We start from the raw sequence: 26,590 nt of genomic DNA, 5'->3' as shown, positions 1-26,590 counted from the left end.
ATCCGCACTTTGGTTGTCAAGGCTATTTGTTTAGAGGACCGGATGTTCTTCAGGATGATGAAGGCTGCTCTAGCTTTACCTACTCTAGCTGTGACGTCGCTCTCTGTTCCGCCCTGCTTATCTAAAATGCTGCTGAGGTAGGTGAAGGAGTCGCCTGAATTGTTTCGTCGCCTACTGTAATTGGGTTATTGTTCTGGGTGTTGATTGACATTTTGTTGGTCTTCTTCTGGTTGATTCTTAAACCTATACCCAGGGATGTATTTGCCAGCCTGGTTGTCTTGTCCTGCATCTGCTGTGACAAGAGAGCCAGGTCATCGTCAAAGTCCTGGTCATCCAGTTGTGTCCACCACTCAGACACAACTCTGTATAAAGAAAGACACACCCCTTCACCACTCTAGGCCTATCACAATTATTACATAATCGTCTAATAGCAATTATTTGAGATAATCACCAGTAAAGACGCCCTGAGGGCGAGAAGCGCGCTAAAACAACAGGTTTGAGAATGCCCATATGTTGAGGGTATATTGAGTGTATGTGTAAACACAAACATTGTCCTAACACAAACATTGAATTCCATTGATAATGCATGGCCAGGCCCAGGCGGTGGCGTAACCGTCTGGGCACCCGACTGGTAATCCAGTCGCAGTGTGCCGCGGGTTCGACTTCCGAGCCCGACACGGCCTTTACTGCATGTCTTCCCCCATCTCTCTCCCGTTTCCTGTCAGCCTACTGTCTGTCCCTTCAAAAACCAATAAAAGGCGTAAGCCGCAAAAAAAATATCTTTAAAAAAAAAAAGATAATGCATGGCCAGTTTTGAGCGTTTGTCCCAACGCAAACATTAAAAGAGAGTTCTGCACAAGCTGTTTTTTTGCCTTAAGTTGTGGACCCGTATCCATTCGTCACTGGAACAAAACCACAAAAAAATAACATGCTGAGCGTTCCATACTGATTCGCCTTGCGCTACATCTTCAATCGCACGGAAATTATTTTTTTTAAGTTTACATCTGTTCTAGATGCTGTGAAAAGTAAATCCCATGTAGTGTTGTCGTTCTATCACATCTGCATACTGCAGAGCCAGCACAAGGCCCACCCACTTTTTTCCTAAAGTGCCAGTGTCCAGTATACATATATATATATTTGGGGGTTAATGTACACATTATCAATAGAATTCAGTCTAAAACGGCTAGGGCGGAACTCTCCTTTAAATGCCTTTGATATTTTGGGGCGGGCCCGTTGAATGGACAGGTATCAGTCAAAAGGGAGACATCGAAGAGGAAGGACGGATGGGGAAGGATCAACATATGGAATGTCAGAACAGGTCAGCTCCATATATGGAAATCTAAGGTTCGATCAGCGTATCTATTTTGCGTCCGAGCATAGACATGGTAACGCCCCGCCTGCCTCTGTTTGGCCTACCGACACTGCCCGTCTTGCCTGTCCTCCGAGATGCAAGGTTACTCCGTGGTGGGAAATAATGCAAGAGAATGACAGCTTGGCACGCGCGACAGAATGCAGCCGTGTAACTTGTACGTTTTATTTTTGTAGAAGAGGCAAACTAATATTGTTTATGCCGTTTGCTTTGATTGAATAATTGATTGAACACACATGTACGTTGTACTGATTTGATTTGGGTGTGTTCTAAATAAAGTGTTAGTGTTGATTTTCAGTAATTGTATTAGTTTACTATAATCTAATTATAGTAAACTAATACAATTACTAAAAAAGATAAAGATCAAGGGAAAATAGATATTTTTACAGTACAATAATGTTTCAAGTTTTCACATAACAATAAATTACACAATAATCAACACAAACACTTTATTTAGAACACACACACAAATCAAATCATATTACGGCGTACATGTTCAATCAATTATTCCATCAAGGCAAACGGCATAAACAATACAAATAAAACGTACAGTTCTCTTGTATCATACCGTATTATTTTCCACCTCAGTGGACAGTCAAGACGGGCAGTGTCGGTAGGCCAATCAGAGGTAGGCGGGTCTATGCTCGGACGTGTTCGATCATCAACATGGTGTCTGTGAGGTCAGATGTAGAGTTGCTGGCTGGCTCAATATATGCAGATCTAGGTGATGATCGAGTCTTCTCCATGTATGGCTATCTAATCCAGGGTTTGATAAGGTCAGTGTTGTGATCATGGAGACGGCCATATATGGAGCGTGTCACAAGGCGTGACTGACGGACGGACTGACTGACATGAAATGCATATTTTCATAGTAAACTGCAACCTACAGTCGCAACAATTATTTTGTCATAATCGTCACATTTTCATACACAAAAAAGTGCGTTGTAAGCTTGTACATCTGCTATTTCCCCAAGGACCAAACCCGTAGGACAGCAGCCCTTTTATCTCCTTAGGACCTCTTCAAGTGCAGCCAACTACCTCTGATGGACCTTTTAACACTGGCACTCATGGAAGACAGACAAGTGCAGAGAACCAGAGAGAAATAGACTGCAGAGAGATAGAGAGGGTCGTCAGACTCATCACAATAGCTCTGAAAGAGTTGCTAATTGAAAATTGATAGGGTGACAAGCCAAAGGGATCTATTACAAGTTTGGCAGCCAATCTACACACCGTACAAACAGCTCTATTTGGTCGTATTGTGCGAGTAAATTGACAGAGTTTTAAAGAGTGGGTAAGTGGATTTCATGCTCTGCTGCTCTTATCCTATTTTTTCAGCTATTAGTGTAGATTTCCGTCTTACACAAACATCATATCATACATCATATGTGTCTGAGAAAATTGACATGTTATGTCATGATTATGTACGATGGTAAGAGTGCCCCTCACTTTACACGGTGTGATTTTTAACAGTTGAAGATCTTCAACTATTTATATTCTGCTTATTCTTGACAGTTATGTCTATTTACTGTGATGCTGATAACTTCACACTCAAATGAAAACAATTCCACTAAAGTTGCTAGTCTGAACGAGACAAATATCACAGTGCACTGTATTGCTTTATTTTAACATCAAGCTATAATTCTATGATCAGCTTAATACAATGGGCCATAACAAATCCCTTCTATAATAGTATTTATGTCCTCTGTATTTGATGCATCCTAACTACACTTAGAATCAGTGTGTAGGCACAGTACAGTAACCTGACTAGTAGAGAGTACACAGGTTCCCCCTCCCTGAGGGAACCTGTGTACTCTCTCTTGCTGGATGCATGGCCCAACCCCTTGTATTTCTTACAGATATAGCTGAGGGGTGTATGACCGGAAGCATTTGGAAATTGTGGAGTCTGGCCACCCAAGACTATTCCAACCCCTAATCAATGGTTCACTCAACACTGAAAACACTGCAGTGTCTAACTCTGCTCTTGCTGACACATCCAACGCTCAACGCCCTCATGCACTTATATAAATAGAATTAATTTCTTCACTCTCAGTGTGCCCACACACGAGTGCACACGTACAGTTGTATGCAACCTTTATTTAACACATTTACCAAACCACAAGTTTGAAAGTCCAAAATCACAACTTTTCTCTTTTCACAATTTAGACGTTTATGTCAAATATATTGCCCATGATATTGGTTACTGCAATATTTATCTCTGAAAGTGTGAAATACAGCTGAGACGAAGTATTTCACCTTCACCTTCCTCCAACTATTCCATCTGTTCCAACTGTTCTCTGTTCTCTTTGAAATGTAGCTCATCTGTTAATCCTGCACCTTTGAAATGGCTCTCAACGTATCATACATATTTATTATATCACTGTCTATTTATACACCTTTGAGAAGATAATGTTTAACATGATGTTTTTTTTAATGACAGAGGACAGCCCACTGGACTACATTTTAATACATGTAATGATGCATTTATACTGACCTTCAAACCAAATTAATATATTGTAACTAAAAAACACCTCTCAACAGTTGTTTGAAAGTCCCTAGGGCTCTTGCAAATGGAACAAAAGCATTACAGTTGTTCAGCAAGCCTGCAGAAAAACAGTGAGACTTGTAAATGGCTTTAGCTCTAGATGTTCACCCTGTAATATATCATAATTAGGATTTAAGGAAAGGTCATCCAAAGAAATTGTTACTGTGGTCATGAAACTGTAGGTGGAATGAGAACACCACATCACACACTGCAGATAAAAAACATTCTCCATGCCTATTGAAAATAATAGATGGTACCTTATTGTACACTATCCTAGTATATACTAATACATTTTCCTAAATGAAGCATTGCAGCAGTTCAGACAGGAGTGACAATGATCTGGTACTACTAGAACAAACAAATACAATTCTTATTCTACTACTCTGCCCACAGAAATGTGGAATGCCCCGACACCATCCAATTAAAGATGTGACTCACTGGTTTCTTTCAAAAAAATAAAAAAATAAAGGCTTTACTGGGAAATCACAACATTTCGGTCTATAAGATCTTCATCAGGCTATCTTTCTGAAAAAGGTAGTTCAGATTAATTGGAAACATCCCCAAGAGCAAAACCTTAGTGCAAAATATAACTGTGACATTTGTTGTAATAGAGATGGTTTTATATCAGAGTGTCTCTGCCTGAAGCACCGTCTGCTGTTAGTTTATGTAGCTTCTGCTGTGATCAAGCCACTTTAGCAGTCTGATTTTAATGCTGTTCACACGTCTTTGGTAGAGACGGTATTCTTTTAGATACACAAATTAAAAGTTATGGCTAAAAGCCTAGCACTGTGCAGAATTGTGTTTTCTGAAAACACTGGCCTCAATGCACCCACATTACATGCATTCAGGGACGTGCTGGCCATTGGGAAATTCGGGACAACTCCCGAACGGCCGGTCCAGTCCAGGCCGGTCTGGGCCAGCCGTTTTTTTATTTTTATTAATAAAATAGGCGCGAGGCCAAAGGGCCTCCGCAACTCCACTTCCCGGGCTGAATTATGGGCCCACCACGTCCCTGCATGCATTACCATAGTTAGGCCCCTGCATCCCCATAGCCATGAAGTTTACTGTGTGTGTGCTCTGATAATATCACCAAGTGGTAGCATATACAGTGTAAGGGATCAAGACACCTTCCTTATGCAAGGGTCACCTGATATGATCTCCAAGACAGAGAGATATGTTTTTTCCTGTAATATATGTACAGTACAGGTCTTAGTGGAAAAAGCGGCACTCCAAAATAAAAGATGCAAGACTGGCTCAGATGCAATTTATCATGTTTATTTGAGGACGCCGACGCGTTTCGGCAAACACGTCAGCGTTCTCAAATAAACATGAGAAATTGCATCTGAGCCAGTCTTGCATGTTTTTTTTTGGAGTGCCGCTTTTTCCACTTAGTTGGTTTATGAGTTAAGTTATTTTCAAAGCTGAGCACCCACTGCATTAACCAAGGGCAGTTTCCAGAGGAAGTGCACCTGCTTTTCTTTCTTCACCAGCATCAGTCTTAGCCTAAGGTCACTGAAATTGATTTTAATGAGAGTAGTCTCAGTGCTGTGAATATACAGTACATCTGAAACATGACTGAAACCCTTCCAGAATCTTATTTTATATTATTGTAGGAAGGAGATCATTTTATTGTAAACAACCTTTCCGAGTAGTCCTATCTTGCTAATAAAAGGGAGATTGGATATTGATCTATAATTAGTTTGAGTCTCACTATCTGAAGTTGTTTTATTCTTGTGCAGTGCAGCAGTGGTTTCAGAATGGCTGTTTTAAAAGCATCTGGGAAAAATGCCTGACTCTAGACATAATTTTTGATGATTGTCCAAACAGAGTTTGCAACACTGTCAAGACTGGCTTAAAGAATTGTGAACAGAGTCAAAACGAGAGCCGGGTGAGTTGCTCTCGGCTACGGTCTTGTGGAGATCTGCTGCAGATCTGCTGTGTGTGAATTTATTCATTGTACATGTTTATCCCATTCTGGGCGGGACCCTTTTTTTGTGTTTTAACCCTTCTGGATGGGAACCCCTTTTGGGGTTCTGTACAGTATGTACAGTATTAAAAAAGAAATGATGCTACTATAATATGTTTTACGGTATATATGTTTTTCAGAAAACTTAGGTCAGGATTTAGAAGGCGTTTTTAGAATTAGCCTCAGTCCAAAATGGGTTATTAATTTATAGTATAAGGATCACCAGTGTCAATAATTTCACCAGTAATTGCTGTGATTTTATAATTGGAAATTTCAAACTCCTCACATTTCAATACAGAGATTTCCTGAGACAAGGAAGTGGCAAGATTTAGGAGCTGCCTAATACTCCTAATCATGTTAGAGAAATGTGTTTTTCGTGCTGCATGTACTGCCTTATTATAGTCAGCTATTGCTTCTTTGTAAATGCCGAAGTGAACTTGTTTTTTGTGTTAACAGAGTTGTTTAGCCATGGAGATGTTTTCTCACGTGACCTCTTTTTAACCTTGAGTGGAGCCATACTGTTCAGAGCACTAGACATACGATTGTTGAATGCATGCAAGTCCAGCAAGTTTTCAGTTGATGGATAAAAAATATACATATACACAATACATATATTCAATTTCTGCCGAAACGTCTAGATGCATTATCACTATAATTTAGTTTGTTTTCCATGGAAAAGTCAAATCATTAGCAATAAACTTGCAGATATGGTCAGATATCCTGTCAATTTAAAACAAGGGCAACCTAGAGGTGTGTCCATACTATAGTTGAGCTGCCTGATGACCTTTGACCACCATAAGTATTGATTTAGGGATGTGATGACGTTGAATCTGATTGATTGATTGCATTTTTAATTAGCAGGGTTGTTCTGTTAAAGGTTTTGCTAAAAGGATAACACAAAAAGCCCCAGGGGGCTTGTTTCCATTGTGGTGCATTGTATCTATATGAAGATTAATAGCCTTCTCTAGTGATTTTATGATGATACAGTGTGCACACAAGTGTGACATACTGTGTATGTCATTGCGTACAGAATAACATACTGAAAAGTTTATTTCAGTAGTACATTCAATGCATGGTGAAAAATAGGGACGGCTGGTTGAAAGTGATTACATTTTCCTCTGTATTGGGAAATGACTTTTTATTTAATTGTATTGTATATTATTGCAATAATAATGCACACCTGGACTTGTCTCACGGCACACCAGTGTGCCTCAGTGCACCGTTTGGGAACCACTGCTAATTGATGATAACCATGCATTCAGGGACAGCACAAGTTTAACTTATTATTTTACACTTTTAAGCTGGCAATTCGATATTTCTACATTGTGTTTAAAGAATTGGTATTCCCTTTCACCATAATAAAGGGCAATGATGGTATTTGAGGCCTGCAGTAGTTTTGGAGAATAGTTCCCAAACAAATGCATAGGACATATTGCATCTCGCTGCAACTGTACAGTATTCCTGAAAGTGAATAGACATTGAGACACTGTTGATAGGCCAAGGTGTATCACCCATACATAATTAGTCAGATCAATCTTTGCAGATCAATCTTTGAGTTCAAATGTAAGTCATTGAGGGAGAATTATTTTTCCCCTTTACGTTTGTTCCTGCAATTCATTCCTAAAGCAGTACAGTCAGGCGGGATGCCTCCTTGACAAAACCTTGGGGGTAAAAATCAATTTCTGCCAAACAAAGTGAAATGTTAGGCTACAGCCGATACATGACAGATGAGGCTTTAGGCTGATATTTCTGAGGTGAATGAGGACTGGAACATAGGCAGGTCCTGTCGGCTGCTGTCAGGGAAAGCGGCTAAGAGATGTTTTGAAGGACAGTTCATCTGCAGGCTGTGACTACTTTTATTGTAACACAACAACATCAGCCTGTGTGAGAGTCTGTCTCTGAAATCATGGTTCAGGATTAGAGACGGCTGAGTGAAAGTTTCAATTTTAACACCCACGTCTGCTAATGCATTGTGATGGTAGTGTTCTAAGGGGGCCATTTTTTACATTCATATTAGGAAACTAAAGAATACATGTGTGAGGAATTGTCTTATGAGTATATTTTGCTCTCACCCTCAGCCTGTCATATTTTGAGTAAACTCAGCTGAAATGGTTTTGGAGAGAGAAATGCGAGGCCACGTGGCCTGACGATGAGAGAAGTTGAGCTATGGCTTTAGAAGTTGGAAGCTGCCCATCTACTGTAGCAGTTGTAGTGCAACATTATGAAATACATTTAAAATCTTAGATTTGAGTAAAGTTTCTGTTTGATTTGAGTAAAGTTTCATTCAACATTTAAAGCGGCACTATGTACAGAAGTATAAAATTGGCTATGTAACGTGTCCCGTTATTGAATTCACCCAAATCATACATTATGTAACCGGCGATCATCAACGCTTCAGTTATGAGCCGCAAATCAAACTTGTTTTGATCAAAAACGCAGCCTGGAAAAATAATCTGAGATAAATGGATACAAAAAAGATTCTCTCCCATAGAGCGATACAGACAGCATTATGAGATGATCTTGGTGCCGAGGGCTAAGGATCAAAAGACGATCTAGGCAGGGAATTTAACCCATTCAGGTGTTTTGGTGTGTTAAGCATTATGTTATACTTTATTATGCTATTTTGGAAAAATCGTGAAAATGTGGCGCTAATTTTTGAATGTTGTTGTTCCAGGGGGTCCCTGGAACAACATATTTTCAGACGGGCGTCCGCGGCCAAATACAGATAATTCTGGGGGTCCTTGACATGAAAAAGGTTGAGCACCACTGAGATAGAAACATAGGTTTTTCAGAAAAATACTTTTTTTTTAATCGGCCTCAGTCCTAATTGGTTAATGAATAAAATTATATTTGTGCAATCTGTATGGTAGTCAATATTTAGATTGTGTCAAAGGTCATGCCTCACCTAGACACGGATCTGACACAAATTTTGACGGTCCAGGTTCAAGCAACATGCAGGCTCTATTAGTTCAATGGTAAAAATGTCAGCACTTGCACAGGAATCGGGTTCAAATCCGGGGTAGAAGAGAAATGTTACATATTGCAGCTATTAGAAATTAGTTGCATTGAACTTCAAAATATGAAAATAACTTTAAATGTACACAATGCACAAGCAAATAAGTAAATATAAAATGCACACATAAACAGAACTTTTTTTTTTTTGAGGGGCGCTAGCCCCTCCTATATACAGGTTTAATATTTGTTTTTAGTTCAATGTTTGTTTTAAAAACGCCATTGACAATGAAGGGAAAATGTACGTCATCTTGTCCCTAACACAAACATTAAATGCCATTAACAATAAAGATAATTTAATGTTGGCAAATTGTGTTGGCACCGTTTGTTTTATATCACCATTACATTACCTAATCAACATGAGTTAGACTTTAATATATTAGCGCCCCTCACTTCACACAGGTGTGATTTTATTAACCACATTTAGGTCCTAATTAAACTATAGCTGCTATTTAAAACAAATAAATAAATACATACCGGTACATTTAAAAGATTAAAAATATATCGCTTTGGTGGTTGGAAGCCGCCGAGGCAGCTTGCTTAGCAAATCAACTGTAAAACATTGTGTTGACTGTATTCCCTGTGCACACTGTGTCTTCTGGGATCCCGCAGAGGCCTGCATGTGCACAGCGCCATGGGCCAGATCACACTGTGTCTTCTGGGACCCCGCAGTGTCCTGCATGTGCACAGCGCCATGGGCCAGATCACATTGCTGATTGAGCATCCATGGGGCCTGGGAGGAAACCCAGGAAGATTGTCTGCTGAGGGAAGAGATGGTGGTGGACTGCTGTTCTGGTGGAACATTCAAAAACACAAGTGTTGCTCCAGTTGGTTTTATTGTGACCTTAAGGTGTGTGGGTGTGCAGATGTATTTTCTGTGCATGTTTGAAAGCTTCTGGGCATAAAGTATAGAGCAGTGTGTCCATGGAGGATATCAACGCTGCCCACCACTACAGTCATTGTGCACATTGTGATTCTCTTCCCATTGCTATTCTCATGCTGTGCTGTGCTCTGTGAATAAGGGGAATGCAACAGAGTCGTATCCATCCATTCGTAGCTCTGGCCTAGGAAGGGTTCTGATCAAATAATGTTGTTGCATCAGTTAGGGCCCTTTCTGAGAACACACGCTAACACCTCAGTGCTTCCTCGAAGTGTATTTTGAGGCATTACATAAATTTGAATCTCAAAGCCCTAGTGAACCATTGATTCTGTGCTGCTCCTAAAACACCTAGCCAGACCACCGCTTGACATTGCGTGAGTGAAGAGATTGATCTACAATTTATGTTTATGTGGGTTTCCTTTCCTCTGGGTGCTTTGGTTTTCCTTACACACAATTTTAGGGACACACGGTACTCTTTGCAGTGACTCCGGCCTCAAGCCTAATTTAATCTTTGTCATATAACGGTGTCGCTTGCCGAAAATAACTGATTTGCATTGAACTTTTCGCCTGTGATTTACAACAAGCAACAGCATTGAGACTAAACATAAATCATGCTACGTATATAGAGCTGCAGCTTGTCCCTGGGCACTGCACAGGCTGCCCACTGCTCCTAATAGTTAGGATGGGTCAAATGCAGAGGGTGAACCACGGGGATCTGGACTTCTGGGTAATAATGTTACATTTCACTTTAATTGAAATCTGAGGTATTGTAACTGTACAAATTACGCATTATCAGTATAATATTCCATAATCTTTTAAAAGCTTTTTGTCATGATTCTGTTCTACAGAACATGAGATTGTTATTCACTTTTCAATTTACCTAAGAGAATAATAGAATACTCAATGTTATGGCACATTATACAATATTCTATTCCTGCTATAATGCCCCTATGATGTGGTCTTAATGTCTTTATAATGTGTTATGTGTTTAAAATGTGCTTATGAATCATTAGCCGCGTGTTATCAGAGGCTCTGAAGCACTAAGTTCATTTCCGGCCATCTCTCTGTAAAACAGACTGATACTGATGGGGGTGAATGCTGGATTGGGATCAGTAAATCTGTCTTGCAAACCATTTGAAACAAAAAAGGAAAGCTAAGAGAGCCAAGATCATTAAAGTCGTGGCCTCTCAATCTGCCGTCACTTGACCACCACTCGGTCAAGTGATAGTCGCTCAATACGTCCCCGCCTACGTAACGTATTGTCTCAAGTTCAAGTCTATACTCATCAAGTCCACCTGTGCCGCCAGACAAACAGATAAAGTGCAGACGAGGCTGCCTCTGCCCTCATTTCCTCACTGACTCTCCGAAGGGACAGGTCGGGCCATGCTCTGGCGGTAAGCGAATCCACACGCATTCTCACACACAACAATCACAATGATAATGTTGTATAAAGAAAGCGCTAATACTCGCGTCTCTCTTTCATAGGTAACCCTCTCCCGACCATATCTGTGAATAACGCACACTCACCTGGTTGGATCTGACGGGGAACGAAGTACCTGTCACAGGTAGAGAAATGTGATAATAGAGAAATAGACATTTACCGTGGGACTCCTGTTAGGGAAAGAAAGACCTACCTTAGTACCTACTGTACCTCCTGGTCCGGGGCCTCGTCCTGGTCCGATCCAGGTCCTCTCCTGGTCCGCCAACGCCACCTGTAGGGAAAGAAAGGGAAGTCTATAGCATGTATGTATGTATGTATGTATGTATGTATGTATGTATGTATGTATGTATGTATGTATGTATGTATGTATGTATGTATGTATGTATGTATGTATGTATGTATGTATGTATGTATGTATGTATGTATGTATGTATGTATGTATGTATGTATGTATGTATGTATGTATGTATGTATGTATGTATGTATGTATGTATGTATGTGTTAGATAATGTAGATCTGACTATTCAGAAAGCAGAATAGGAAAATTGAAAATTTACTTCAAACGCCTAGCTGCATGTGATATTTATTTCTTATATTCTGCGTTAATGTCTATGAACCGACTGGTGCTTCGTAGAGTCAGTGTCCTATAATTAATCAGGATGAAATTGATTCTCTGGTTTTTAGTAAAAGCCCACTCTTCCGGTCTCTATAACAACACACTGATTTGCACGGGAAATGCAATTACTGCAGACATTTCTAAGGACTGGCACTACAACCACAAGTGGCCTGTTTTTCTTCATGTTTTTTCCCCTGCAACCATTTTCCCAAGTGAATTGAGAAGTGTGTCCGAAATATATGTGGGTGCATGGAACTATTTCTCAGAATACATTTCTTATTTCTTTGATGGAAAATATAGCCTACATGAATGATGTTTGACCAATTCCGATCCAATCTTTATTCCTTCACTGATTTTTATTCTGATGCGATATGCGCTTTGCTACTGCCGTTGCTGTGTTGGGAGCCTTAACGCAGCTTGAATTGAGTTCCTTGATTGAGGGTTTCAAATTTGATCAACAGGGCTCTGCATCTTCAAAGGAGTACCACGTTAACCGTGATGACCCCCGCCCCAGAATTCATGTACCTCTATCACCAATCACCATGACAACTGCCAGCAGTTACAGTGGACACGAGCCATTCAAGTCATAGTGATGATTTTAGATGGAGAATGCAAGTGTTCTTCTAGTGGCCCACCCTTTAACAATCAGTAATTGCCAGTGCCACTGGCTAAATGGTTCCACAATCAAATGGAATTTATTCCATGAATAAATAGCAGCTGTCGAGGTATACAGACCTTGATTGCGTCACCTCTGACGACTGAGCATAACGCGTTGTACGACTGTAGCGTTTTACCCTTGTTTTCACGCAGCATTTTTTGGACAAACGAGGCAAAGACATCTGTCCGCACATGAATGAACACAACAGTGTTTTGTCAGCGGGCTAATTGTCAAAGCAGCCATTGTGAAGGAGTGTAATTGCTATGTAATCTGAGAGCTGTCAGCACAAGTAGCACAGCTCTCATCAACAAAGTGATGATCTGCCATCTGTATGTTTGTTTGTTTGAGTGAGAGAGAGAGAGAGAGAGAGAGAGAGAGAGAGAGAGAGAGAGAGAATTGTGCACACAGCCGCGCACGCACGCATGCACGCACGCACGCACGCACGCACGCACGCACGCACGCACGCACGCACGCACGCACGCACGCACGCACACACACACACACACACACACACACACACACACACACACACACACACACACACACACTGAAGCTTGTGATTGCACTGCTTCTCTGGTGGACTAATTGAGTGTAAGCTGTGTTATAACGTATCCATTTTCAATTATTTGCCCTCTTGAAATATGCTTGTATGGAAGTACTTTGTGTATGTACTTCTACTAATGCAATGATTATGTAACTGCCTGAAATGTTGGCTGCCCTCTGCTTCCCCTGAAAAGTGATTTAAAATTCTAAAGTTGGTATTTGATCAGATAGAAAGCCAAGCAGAGAGAGAGAGAGAGAGAGAGAGAGAGAGAGAGAGAGAGAGAGAGAGAGAGAGAGAGAGAGAGAGAGAGAGAGAGAGAGAGAGAGAGAGAGAGAGAGAGAGAGAGAGAGAGAGAGAGAGAGAGAGAGAGAGAGAGAGGCAAAAGATACTGTTGCAGAAAATGAAGAAACAGTCATCTTCTTTTCTCTCTATTTTTTTGTAAACCCCATGGCCCCACAGTTAAGAGATCTAACGTTCTGTGTCACAGAGTCAATTCTCAAAAAACCCTCACCTATAAGGTGAGGTTAGACTGCTCTTAATGGAGCTGAATCCCAGCATGCCCCCACTGGTTCTGCATGTCACCTGCTCCACTGACAAATGCTTCCACACTGTACCGCCTCTGAACAAGCCCTACAGAACTCTGTGAAGGTGACTGGAAGATTCTAATAACTGGGTTTAATCAGGTGCTGCTGGGTCCTTGAATGCACTTGAATGTGTTTTTAGCTGTGAGCTGCAGCTAGTATAAGCCACTCTGCTGGTCGGTCTGTTAGTCAGTCCACAATTTTCATGTGCAACTGAGAGCTGGTCACAGATTTAGGGTGCTAATCCCTCCTATGTCCAGTTTTGAGGGTGTGTGTAAACAAACATTGTCCTAACACAAACATTGACTGCCATTGATGATGAATCTCCAGTTTTACGTCATTGTCCCAACACGAACATTAAATGCCATTGATAATGAATGGCCAGATTTGAGTGTTTGTCCCAACAAAAACAATAAATGCCATTGAAAATGAATGGCCATGAATGTAAACACAAACATCACAGGCTAATCACAGCTAATCTATCAATCAAATAATACATCTATATACAGTAGTATTGAGCTAGCATGATAATCAAATTAATGTATTGTACCGTGGCTTTTAGGCTAAATCATATAAGATGATAGCTACACATAAATGCTTTGGATTATTAGCATGCAAGACCATATAAAAATGTATGATGATGATGCGGCGTTAGCACAGGAGGCTGCAGCCACCTGTGCTAACACGTGAAGGACTGTTATTAACAGTTAATTTTATTTTCCCTGGAAGCATCTTTATTGATGTTTGTGATATTTGACTAACTGAGCAAATCTTAATTGTGCTTTTAAATGTTTACTTGAGTCCGTGTTGGAACATTGTACATCAGCGTGTTCAAAGCTTTGTGACTTAATCAAAAAGAGATATTTTCAAAGAACAGACATCACAGAAAGCTATTAAACAATCAAGGAGTGTGGTGAAACGTGAAACTCTGCAACCCCACTGTTCATAGATATCCTTCTGCAGCGTTTAATGGTCAACCAAATATTTGATTTGATCTTTTTTTGATACTTTCATAAATGTAAATGCCAACCCATTTTGCATATCACTTCTAGCAGATCAGATCAAACATGGTGCTGTGTTATCACTCTTTGATGCATCCTTGGGCCAATTGCACAGCCTATTGCTGATATGCAGATGCCAGCAATCACTGTTACACTGAAAACAGAGAATTAAAAGCCAGCCAAACTGGAGATCCACTCCACTCCACGATGCCTTTCTGTAAATGAATACCATGCTCCATGAAAAGTGTCATTTGATAGATATCGCTGGCACCATTAAGTAGGAGAATGAGACTGTCGTTGTGAGCTACGGCATATATTAATCAAAAGGGGCCTTTAAAGTATGCAGTTGATGGAGATGATGACAAGTTGACATTGAGAAATTATGAAAGGGAGGCATCCGTCTTGATCTAATTTCAAAGCTGAGCCCCATAAACCACACAGCTGTTTCATCTGCCTTTCCCTCCACCAAACCTGGCTCTTTAAAATCCAGCCTAATTCCCCTTGTGTCCTGATGGAAGACACTGCCAAGCCATCTTCAAGGCTCATTGTTTTAACACATGTATTTGCTGAAAGATACACTTTTACTTACTTGGGCCCATTGCTCCTCAGCGAGCAAACAGACAATTGACGTCTACTATCCATCGCACCCTGTAGAGTGCTAAAATGTGTAGTCCTAAAAGCCTAGCTCACCAGATGTCTGTTGTGATTTAGAATCCTCTGTTGTGATCCTGATCGTCCTCCTCTTGTCAAAGGAAGTCATTGGTCATTATATTGAATTAAAGGGACACTTCACCCTTTTTGCCAGAAAATATATGTTAATGGCATTTAGAAGATTTTGAAAACCTTCCTGGGGTCTTTATGTGTGTAATGTGGTTTTAGAAATTTTTTATTTTAGCAGTGTCCATGATGTCATTGACACCTGGCTCACTTCCTTCCTGGACTACAATTCCCATAATGCTTTGGTGCACTTCTCCTCCTTGTGGATAAGGGGAGAGCTGTCTTATTGAGACATGTAGTCCAGGAAGTAAGTGAGCCCAGTGTCCAGTATTTTGTGTGTCCAGTGTCACTTTAATTACCCTTCTGCAAGCAAGCGTGAGCTCGGTAAACAAGATGACACGAGGCACTATTTCACTGCATCTTCTGAAGTTTATTAAGCAAACAGATGATATTATACATTTGCATAAGCCACATTATGTGGCCAGAAGTTGATGTGTGAATCATAATGTAGATGTAGGCAGGGCAGGATGTGAACAGGTGGAATAGATAAAACGCACGCACGCACGCACGCACGCACGCATGCACGCACGCACCCACGCACGCACGCACGCACGCACACACACCCACACACACACACACACACACACACACACACACACACACCCACACTACTACTTTTATCATCTACTCAAACACCCAGACAGTTTTTAAGTTGCTCAATTCAGTATTTAGATATTTGATATTCATTTTAACTGCGCTGCCCCCTTCCTCTACAAACCCATTGTAACTTCAAACTTCATTTTAACCATGATAGATTCATCGAAAACACCCAACCTTTGTTCTGGTGACTGATATTGTCCCTCTAATACGTGAGGGGAGTGTGCTTTTAATACATTATTTTTGGGTGTTTTTCTGGAGCACTGACAGCGTTGAGAGTGTTGAGCGTTGATTTACCCCAAACAGTATATACTTAATATGTACATATTATTATGTACATGTATCATCATATATACCAGTAAGACGCCCTGAGGGTGAGAGTGCACGCATCCGCCTGGGTGACAGCAGACTGCTGCATCCGCCTGGGTGACAGCAGACTGCTGCATCCGCCTGGGTGACAGCAGACTGCTGCATCCGCCTGGGTGACAGCAGACTGCTGCATCCGCCTGGGTGACAGCAGGCATGACCTGACTGATGGACGGACAGGTTTTGCAGGTTTTCATAGTAATCTGCGACCAATGGTCGCAATTAAAAATATTTAAAAAAAAAACATGGCCCCCTCACATATCAGAAGGACATTATCAGTCACCAGAACAAAGGTTGGGTGTTTTTGATGAATCTATCATGGTTAAAATTAAGTTTGAAGTTACAATGGGTTTGTATAGGAAGGGGCAGTTAAAATGAATATCTAAATACTGAATCGAGCAACTTAAAAACTGTCTGGGGTGTTCATAAAAGCCTGAGTAGATGATAAAATGACCAAAAGTTTTTTTGAAAGTGAAATATCCTTTTAATGTGTTATTCTACTGTATTCTCTCTATGAATTGATAGGTCTACATCGTTTTAGCCTAAAGGTTTTACTGTACTTCTGTGCTGTTTTTTTTTTTTTTTACTAATATTAAGTAAGTATTCAATCAATGAAAAGTTAGTAATATTAATATGCAATTGAATATGCATATCCTATTCTGACCGTTTCATTAGCATTTTATAATTGCCCACACATCACATGAGCATTCCACCCAAATGTATGCTGCAGAGCAATAAGGCATGACTAGGCTACTATACATAAACCAACGCTGATAAGAAAATCCATCACCATAACAGATTCATGTTGAACAAACAAAGGCCTACCATAGCATGATTTCATGACATTTAAACGGGTCATGAAACCATGGATCATGCAATCAGAACATTGATAGAAATGTCCAACCATGTCATTACAAACAAGCCATTTGCATGCAACCATGTGTCTGCCTCGCTGTCTAGTAATTTACAAACTGCCAATACACAAAAGACTGCACGTATCCATGCCTCTTTAGCATAAAAAACATACACAGTTCATGATAATATGATGCTGTTGATGGAGTAGCCAAGCCATGCTCATCACAATGTTAGTTAATTAGAACAGGGTGCATACTCTGATGTTAATTTAAATTAAAAAAACATCATCTTGTTAGTTGCTGTCTATGCCCACTTGGTTGTGCATGAAATAAATGGATGGCATATGACCAATAATTTCATAGTTAAATCAACTTAAATTGATTGAAGTTTAGGAATAAGGGGTAAAAGGGTGGCGCAAAGATATAGCACGATATTACACAATATTATCAGCTTTTCCCCCTTGCATTTAGAAGTAGACCTTTTCTAACGGTGCATTTTGATTAGATTTGTAGTTACCCCAGCTGCTGCAATGGTTTCATCCTCCCATGAGGCTTAAACGATCTCATTGTCAATTATGGGATTATGAAGTCAGATTTGCTTCATCTCAAATGTAGCTTCTTTGAACGTTTGTGGAATTTTCTGTTCTCACAACATTGTAATTTAGTGTGCGGTCTTAAGACTGTCACCTACAGAGAGAGAGAGAGAGAGAGAGAGAGAGAGAGCGAGAGAGGGAGAGAGAGACTTTCATGTTAGATTTCAGATTAATCTTTTAACACATTGGTTCAGTGTATTTTGAACTGTTATACTTCTGGGTACCCATTGGCAAAACAAAGTAGAAAAACAGTGCCCTTTTTTCCTTTGAATTTAGTCAACAGTCTGTCTTGAGAGACTATATACTTGTGCTAGCAGGTGTTGGCGACTTTCTAAAACTCATGTGCCAACCGTAGTTCTGGCCTTCCTTCCTTCTTTGATGACAGCTTGTATCAGTGAACCGGCACATACAGTTGTCTGTATATCACTATATCACAGTACTATATATTTACTGTAATTATTATTACTGTATACACTGCATACAGTTATGTTACAGTGAGTTAGACGTGCCAAGCTAACTGAGCAACTCTAAAACAGGAGCTATTACAAATTAGCTCATAGTAACATAATCCACCACAGATGTTAGGAAAACTGGAACATGTGGTTTGGTATGACAAACAAAAGATTGGATGAATTGAAATTCACTGTAAGTTTAAGCTTTGGCGCCACTAACACTGTTTCATTATTGTCGCTGAGCAATGCATTTTGGTTTGTGTACAGTAGCCTACATGTACAGTATATACCGGTACAACATAACATTCTGACAACCACCATTTCTCACATTTTAGTAGGGATGTGACTTGAGAACCGGAATCATTAGCCCATTAAAACCGCCTATTCTACAATAATATCTTCTAAGACCATGTCAAGGATATATATATATATATATATATAATTTTGTGGCACATTATGTTTAATCAAACAACAACACGTTTCCTCAGTGTTTGTGTTGGGAGTTGGGACAGTGTCTGCTGTCTGTCTGCGTGCTGCGTGCATGAGTGGATCATCATGCGATGCGCGCCCCAGTGACGGCTGAGAAAGATTAGTTAATTTGTGTCGGATAAGGACTTATTGGTGGGTTTTCCGCTAGATATTAAGGCATGTTTAGGGTGTGTTTTAGCACCGGGGATTTCGCCTGGAAGGCTCTATGGAAACTTCTCTTGAACGAAGTTGAACGTGAGAAAGTGACGTTCACACAAGACTTTTACAAATGTTCACGATTAAAAGTACAAAATGGTTAAAGTGATTAAACTCTAAAATGACACGGATGCTTTTGAGAATCTGGATTGTTAACTCAGAGAATGCCTCCAAGCATATAAATTATTATTGTTATCGTGTTATTATTCCGCTGGTTCTATACTGTGTTCAGACTCGGAGATAATAAAACACAGAAAATTGATCAGGAATCAATAAGGGAATCGATAAAGATTTGCATGGATAAGAAGAATCACTAATTACATTGTTATCAGTACAATCTTATCAAGTCTCATCCCTAATGACCCATTCATTACATACAATATGGAACTCCGCACGCACGCACGCACGCACGCACGCACGCACGCACGCACGCACGCACGCACGCACACACACGTGGACTACATTGGTTTGTTACAAAGTTGAGAAAAGGAAACTAAACTCAGAATAACAGCAGTACGTTGAGTGATGGTGTGGAATAATAAACCAATAAGTTGTTCTGCTGGTGGAGCAGAAGAATCACTCAGAGATAAAACATCCACCTCTGTCAGACAACAGCCTACGTCTGCAAAGCAATAGGCCCATTAGCCTATTTATCACTTTCTGTTAAAAAAAACCCACTCACACAGTGGCAGCCCTGTAGACCTACAGTATGGAGTAAACAACATGTTGTGTTCGTTATTGCTTAGTATTTACAGAGCGCTTTGTGGGTTTTTATTTCAATACTTGGGTCAAATGTTTCTTCACCTCAGAGTTCTCTTAGGACAAATTTTATTTCAAACTGTTTCGATCAGCCTGTCTGCTGCATGTCTTCTCTACAAACACGCACTCACCCACACGTGTGCAGTGTACACGCACACACAGGACAGAAAGAGAGCTGTCCCTGCCTTTGATGATGTCTGAAGTGGGTTAGTACAGTAGTTAGGGCGTTTTTTGTTCCAGTACTAGTGGCCGAACATCACTGTTGTTTTGGGGGCATTAATACTGTGGAAATGCACATGGATACTGTAGGCACATGTAAAACAATCTAAAATGTTGCAATGCTGGTTAGGCGATTATTTTTCTTGATATGTATAATGCATTCCCTGCAGCCCTGGTTCAGTGGGGCTAAGCTGCTGCGCTGACCCAACAGAAGAGGCTACTCCAAGCCCCTACGCTGGCCAAGCTGGACAGCTCCACCACGTTAACCGTGGTGTGTTGGCCAGATCACCACCACAGTTTCCGGAGTATGAATTAGGTCACATTCACACCTAATACTTCGGTACACTTGATGCGAATGGGCGGAGAAGTTGAGCCATTCTGCTGCGTTTGCCTTCACACTGCGCTGTCATCTGCAGCAATTGGAAACGCAGCAGGGACCTTTATCAATGTGTTCAATTCATAAACAACACAATGAAATATAGCCTATGTGTTAAAAAATATATAGGCTATACTTTGAGTAATAGTTAGGACTTTAGGACGTGAAGTGATGGTAATGTGGTTGCAGTGTGTATCGTCGGAGACTGGATGTGTGTGTGTGTGTGTGTGTGTGTGTGTGTGTGTGTGTGTGTGTGTGCGTGCGTGCGCACGTGCGTGCGGATAACGCAATAACGGATGTCTACAACTTTACCAACTTGTTTTATAAAGTAGCGACTATCCTACTAAAGCCTACATACATTAAATAAACCCAAACACACATAACACTTTTATCTGACTCCAGATCAGCGGAGCTGCCCGTCAGGATTCCCGGTCCAGGTCTGCACTAAAGAGCGCAAACACTTTATGCAACATTGTGCAAATGTGCGATGGAACCTAATCGCCTCTATTCTCTTGCTATATCCTGTAGGCCTACACTGCATTGTTGGTGTGTGTGACCTTCAGCATAAGCCTACGATGGTCTGGCCATATTGCAATAAGGGCTTCTATCTCTTCATTAGACCACGTGTGTCCACGACCACGGGACATTACGTGTCGCTGCGTAATAATGCCTTCTCCTTCCTTAAAGAAAATGATTGTGCTGTTTTACTCTTGTAAGAACAGAGCGCACATCCTCACTTCCTGATCTGATGTAACCTCAGACATTTTTCGTAGGGGAGGTTGATTCAGTGTTTATAGCCAATGTCACAGCCCAACCTTCCAGCATTCTGACAAGCTAAATTAAACTCCAACATGACACATGGTACAGAAGCTCATGCAAAACAATTAATTCCTTTTGAATCATATTCAAATCCTCTTATCTCCATCAACTTTTCCATTTGAGAATTGACAATTTTCCTTTTTTTTTTTTTTTCCCCCCCCCCTTATTGTAAAGTGATTTGTAAACCTTTAAACTTCTTTGCAAATGACTAAATCAAATAAATGAATAGTTTTTCTGTGTTTTAAAAATCATTGTGTTATCGTTGAAGATGGATAGATAATCACTGCTTGCCATTCCTGAGGCCAATTAAGCAGCACTCAGTGAAATTGGAAAACCTGTTCTCTCTGAGCTCTAATGGATGTTCTGGTCATTAGTTATCTGAGAGTCTTCTCTGGCTGTAATCAAACGTGAAACCAACCCGTTAAGCAGCCATAAAAGAACAGCTGCCTCGCACTGACCTTCTGTTTGAGCGAACCCAACTGTCGGCCATGTGTGTGGCGTTTAGGGCGACAATTATCGCTATGAAAAAGAAAAACTCTTATTTGCCTTCTCTTTTTTGCAGTGGTTGCAGCTCATTTGATGTCTCCTCTCGGCTGTATTAGCTTTTAGTGCTCTGTTAGTCTACATGGGTTGGTGTCTGGCGCACGCAGCAGTTGTGTGCACCGTCCTCCATCTGTCGTTAAGTAATGACAGTGTCTTGACAGCACATTTGCCACAAGCTTAATTCAATCAGCAAAACAAAATAGTGCGGCCCTCGTGCTCTTGTCATTCAGACCCACTCAAATCCGACTCTCCTCTCTCCTATAGGGGACCACCTGTCCAACCAGCAAGTCCCGCCTCCTCTCCCCCCGGCTCCGCCCCCGCACCATAAACAACACCCGTCCATCACGTCCCTGAGCCGCAGCTCGCTGGCCAATCAGAGGAGCCCGAGCCCTCCGCCCACAGCCGGCCTGGCGGCTGAGCTGCAGAGCACAGCGGAATGCGTTCAGCTGCAGGACAGCTGGGTGCTGGGCAGCAATGTGGCCCTGGAGAGCAGGTAAGTGCTGCCCACAGTCACTGGTGCACGTTAACCCAAGTATATTTACTTACTTACTTAAGTACATGTGTGCTTTACTTGAGTATTCGGATTTCCATGACAAATATTGTACTTCTGACTCCCACAACATTTCAAGGAAGGCAAATGGTACATTAGGGATATATTAAAAAGAAAATGTACTTTGGAATAGTTAAGTATTTTTAAAAGCAAGTACTCAAGTACAAATTTTATTTAGAATCTTTCACTTGTGGTTGAGTAATATTTGACCGGGAGTATCTATACTGGAGTTGAGTGGAGTTCTCATTTACAACAATGACCTGGGCAAATATTTCATGCCATTCACATTTCCAGGAAAGGAGAACAAATATTGCATATTGAGTTTTGTAATCAAGCGGTGTTTGGTCGCCCGTTTATTTGTATAGCATATTTCTTTCCATAAACCATGCTGTGCTTATAAACCTTCAGGTTTGAAATCAATTATATGACAGACTGGGAACCAGTGCAGGAGGATGCTAAACGCACACCAGTCTTAGTAGTGGTGCCAGCTCACGGCAGAAACATCTAAAGAGTTTGAGTCTTAAAAAGACAAAAAGAGTGGCTGCACACACTGAGAGCCGATTATTTATTAGGATGCAGAGTAAAACCAACGTTTCGGCAGTACAACTGCCTTCTTCAGGGTATGGCTGGGAACCAGTGTAACAATCTCAGAAGTGGAGTGATATGATCCACTTTCTTGTTATGGAGAATAATCCTGTTAAGTGCAAAAGTATCCATTTATATGAAGCAATACTCCTGATACCTATCCCCTCAGATATAGTTGTTTTTATCATCGGTAATACATATTTGTAGGGTTTCTGGCTACGTTAGACACACCTGCAGCTCAGTTCATTACTGCTGGCAGTTCATTGCATCTCCCTAAGGTGGATTACTGAATTATATACACTGTAGCTGTGAAATGTAATGGCTGGAGGTGAGTAGAAGCATCTAGAGGCTTGCCAGTTCAAATCAGGAAGGCCATGACTTAACAAGGAACTTTATAAGTGGATTATGTTTTTATATCAAGTTGGTGCTGGCCCTGGGCAGCATACCATCTTGTCATAAGGCCCTTACCCAAGCGCTCTTTCTGCAGCAACAGTTATATCTTTCTCAATCAGCAGTTTCGATTTACCCCCCGCTAATGAAGGAGGATACACTGTGCTCTCCTTCAGACTCAGATGATTCTATTCCAGTTTGATGTAGCTGTTGGCTCACAGTGAGATAGAACGTCGGCGTGCGGATGAGGGAGGATGTGGTGACTGCATACTAACCGCATGGCGACCTTGAGTCGTCTTCGTCATATCGACGAAACAATATGTGCGCACCTATCATCAGAGGAGGCATAAATCACTATCTGCTGCAGTTGCACTCTAAATCAGCTGGTTGTCAGTGGGAGGGAGGAGAGGGCAACTGCTGGATGCCGATGGGGGGGTCAGGAGGGACGGCCATGGGTGTCCATGTAACCACAGATGTCAAGTAAACTAGCGGGTTGAGGGATGTAAACAGAAGCCCCAGATACCATCTATTAGGCTGCCTTCGGGAGGTTTGTGGGCCAAGGCCAGACTTTGTGTAGGTCTGGTATGAGTGCTTGTGTAGGAGGTCCGCAGAGCCATGGGGGGTATGAGTACCAGTACCAACAGTACCGCTGCTAAGCACAAGTGCAACATGCACTGTGTGTAGGCCAGGGCACCACCGTGCCGAGCAGGCACCAAAATGAGACGATCATCTTAATAACTAAATTATTAATTACTTAAATCTAATACAATGGGCCATTTTCAGCACTACAAGTGAGTAACACTTGTTTTATGTTTACACTGTATGGTTACTAGCATAGGAATAAGAAAAGGCAGCTCATATGTGATCATGTGATTACTTACTTTGAGGCTCTCACTCTCTTTATTTCATTTGAAATTAGATTTAATTTAATTGCTGCAGTCATTCCCAGCCACACATCACTCTGATGCAGAGAGTCTGTTAAAACTATTCAAAATGGAGACATTAAAGTCTTTCAAGACCAGGTAGGCTAATAAACGGGGTTGATAGCACTAGCTAATTTTACTGGGTAATTAACACTAATGAATGAGGTGTTGGGTGGGAATCTTGATCTTTTACTCAATGCAGCTTTCAAAGTGAACCGCTTTCAGTGTTCAGTGAATGACTGAAGTAAGTAGAATGGGGCCACTGACATACTGTAAGCCATTGGTTCTCAAAGTGGGGTCTGGGGACCCCCAGGGGTCCTTGAGGGAGTTTCAGGGGGTCCCCAGCTAAATGATAGATAGGAACCAAATTAACCCTTATTGTAACTCAGAGAGTGTACAAATGCAACCAAATGGACCCTAATGGGTCCATTTGTTAAATCAACATTGATTTTACAATATAAATTTGGGTCCCAGAGATAGAAATGTCATTAAATGGGGTGTCTATAGCCTAATGCATGTCAAACTGGGAGTCCTTGAAATTAAAATGGTTGAGACTTGAGAATCACTGCTAGAGCCATACCATTATGGGGGTCCCTGGCATATCTTTTTCAAATGGGGGTCAATTTGGGGGTCCTTGACATGAAAAGGTTCCGGTCACCTCAGTAACTGCCCCTATAAGAGGAATTAAAGTGAACAAACATTAATAAACATTAATTAATTAAATGGGAAAGTTATTCTCAATTTTACTGAAGTTTCTTCTTGTTCAGGGAGCAGCTAAAATATCCAACAGAACAAGACAAAACCTTTTACACCTGTTCAAATGAATAATTATTCACAATTAATTCTTATTTAATTTTGTAAATTGCATATTTTACACAAATTAGCACAGTTTTGCCAGACTGTGTGGTTAATACTTTCAGCGCCATTGCCGTTGATTAATGCCAATTGAAGCCTAATTTTGATACTAACACTTAACGCCATTGCCGTTGATTAATGGCAATTGCGCTTTTATAGTGCATTCGATCGATCGAGCCATAATGCTACTTACGTTAGCCGGTTAGCTAGCTATGTTGTTAGCACAGCAATGGATCATCCATCTTAGATCGTCATCGCCATAATAATCCATTCTAGCCGTTTCTTTCAATCGCCTGTATCTCCTATTCCTTGTCCCAGATGGAATTTTGGTCAAAACAGCGTTTCTTTGACGGCACAGAGCCGGCGATGTGGAGCGTTCCAGTGCCCCGGGTTGGATTCACATTGTAAACAAGGCCTGTCTCGGCTCCGTTGAGCGTCCTAGGATAATCTACTTCCGGTAGACTGGAACTGTGGCTTTTCAAAATAAGAGCTCGACTGGAAAAAATGCTGGGGCTGAAACGGTTAAGAGAACCATGTTCTTGATTATAGTAATTTCCTACGTAAGTGACTAATGGCATTTTGTTCACCTGAGACATTCTGTTCTACTTTAGGTTTTACTCTATATTGTGCCAAGACCACTCCAGCTCTGTAATTGTAAAGACCTCAATTATACAACAATAGAGCACTGTTACTGCATGCCGCTATTCTTGTATAGTTCACTCTTGCACCAAGAAAACATTCACACCTGAAATCTTTAAGTGCTTTTAGAGTGCTTTTAATGAACCACACATGTTCACTGCTTAAGCATTGGTCTCCATAGCAACTGTGATTTGAATTGAACTTTGAATTGATGTGCTATTGAATTCCATTATCATGTGATGAGCATTGCATGTCTAATAGCCTCGTGCACTCGGCAGGTACTGTACTTATTCTGTTGCTACAGCTGTCCTTTACTTAAAGTTGACTCTTTGTGAAATCGATTTGCTATGGCACCATATGGCACTGGCGCCTTACTCTATGAGTACTGGAGCACAATTAAGAGTGACTCATGACTCAATGAACAGAGCTATGTATTTCTATGTATGTACAGTATGTCTCCATGCGGGCAGCGGTGGCTGAACGGTTTGCGGAGCGGTCTTGATACCGGAAGGTCGCCAGTTCGAATCCCCGGACCGGCACGTTAAAATTACCACCGCTGAAGTGCCCTTGAGCAAGGCATTGAACCCCTACCATGAAATGTTCTATGAGCAGGGTGTGGCTGTAAACAAGCATCTCGAGCTTAGTCCACTTCCCTGGGTAAACAAAGAACTTTGCTTTGCTTTGCTTTGTATGTCTGTTTGAGTACGGACAGCTGCAATACCGCTGGGTGGCCTAAAGTGGCACTGTTGATCAGCGTGGCCGTGTCTATGTCTCTATGTATGTCACTATATACACTAGTCATCATCATCATTTTTCGACCGCGGTCGAGATCGTGGATTTCACAATAACACGCCAGACTTCCCGGTCCTTCATTGCCATCCCCAGTTCCTGCTTACTGATGCCTGTGTCCCTAGCGATGACATCAGGGAACGACAGTTTTCTACCTCCGGTCTGCTTTGAGGCAGGACTCCAGAGAAGAAGGGAAGATATAACATCATT

The 26,590-nt window shown here is 41.2% G+C and overlaps 1 protein-coding gene across 1 annotated transcript in view; it reads left to right on the top strand.

Annotated features, from left to right (window-relative positions):
• The window catches only part of LOC306923713 (teneurin-3), a gene marked incomplete at both ends in the record, with an annotated part of 232,390 nt that overhangs the window by 55,811 nt on the left and 149,989 nt on the right, over positions 1–26,590 (top strand). The window contains one exon of the mRNA XM_079501976.1: positions 21,914–22,142. Coding sequence (XP_079358102.1) covers positions 21,914–22,142 — 229 coding nt within the window. The remainder of the gene's footprint in view (positions 1–21,913; positions 22,143–26,590) is intronic.

This window comes from Electrona antarctica, assembly GCF_951216825.1.
Source record: "Electrona antarctica genome assembly, chromosome: 1".
Lineage (NCBI taxonomy): Eukaryota > Metazoa > Chordata > Actinopteri > Myctophiformes > Myctophidae > Electrona > Electrona antarctica.
The sequence above is the reverse complement of the archived record's forward strand: the minus strand, read 5'-3'. Positions and strand labels throughout refer to the sequence as shown.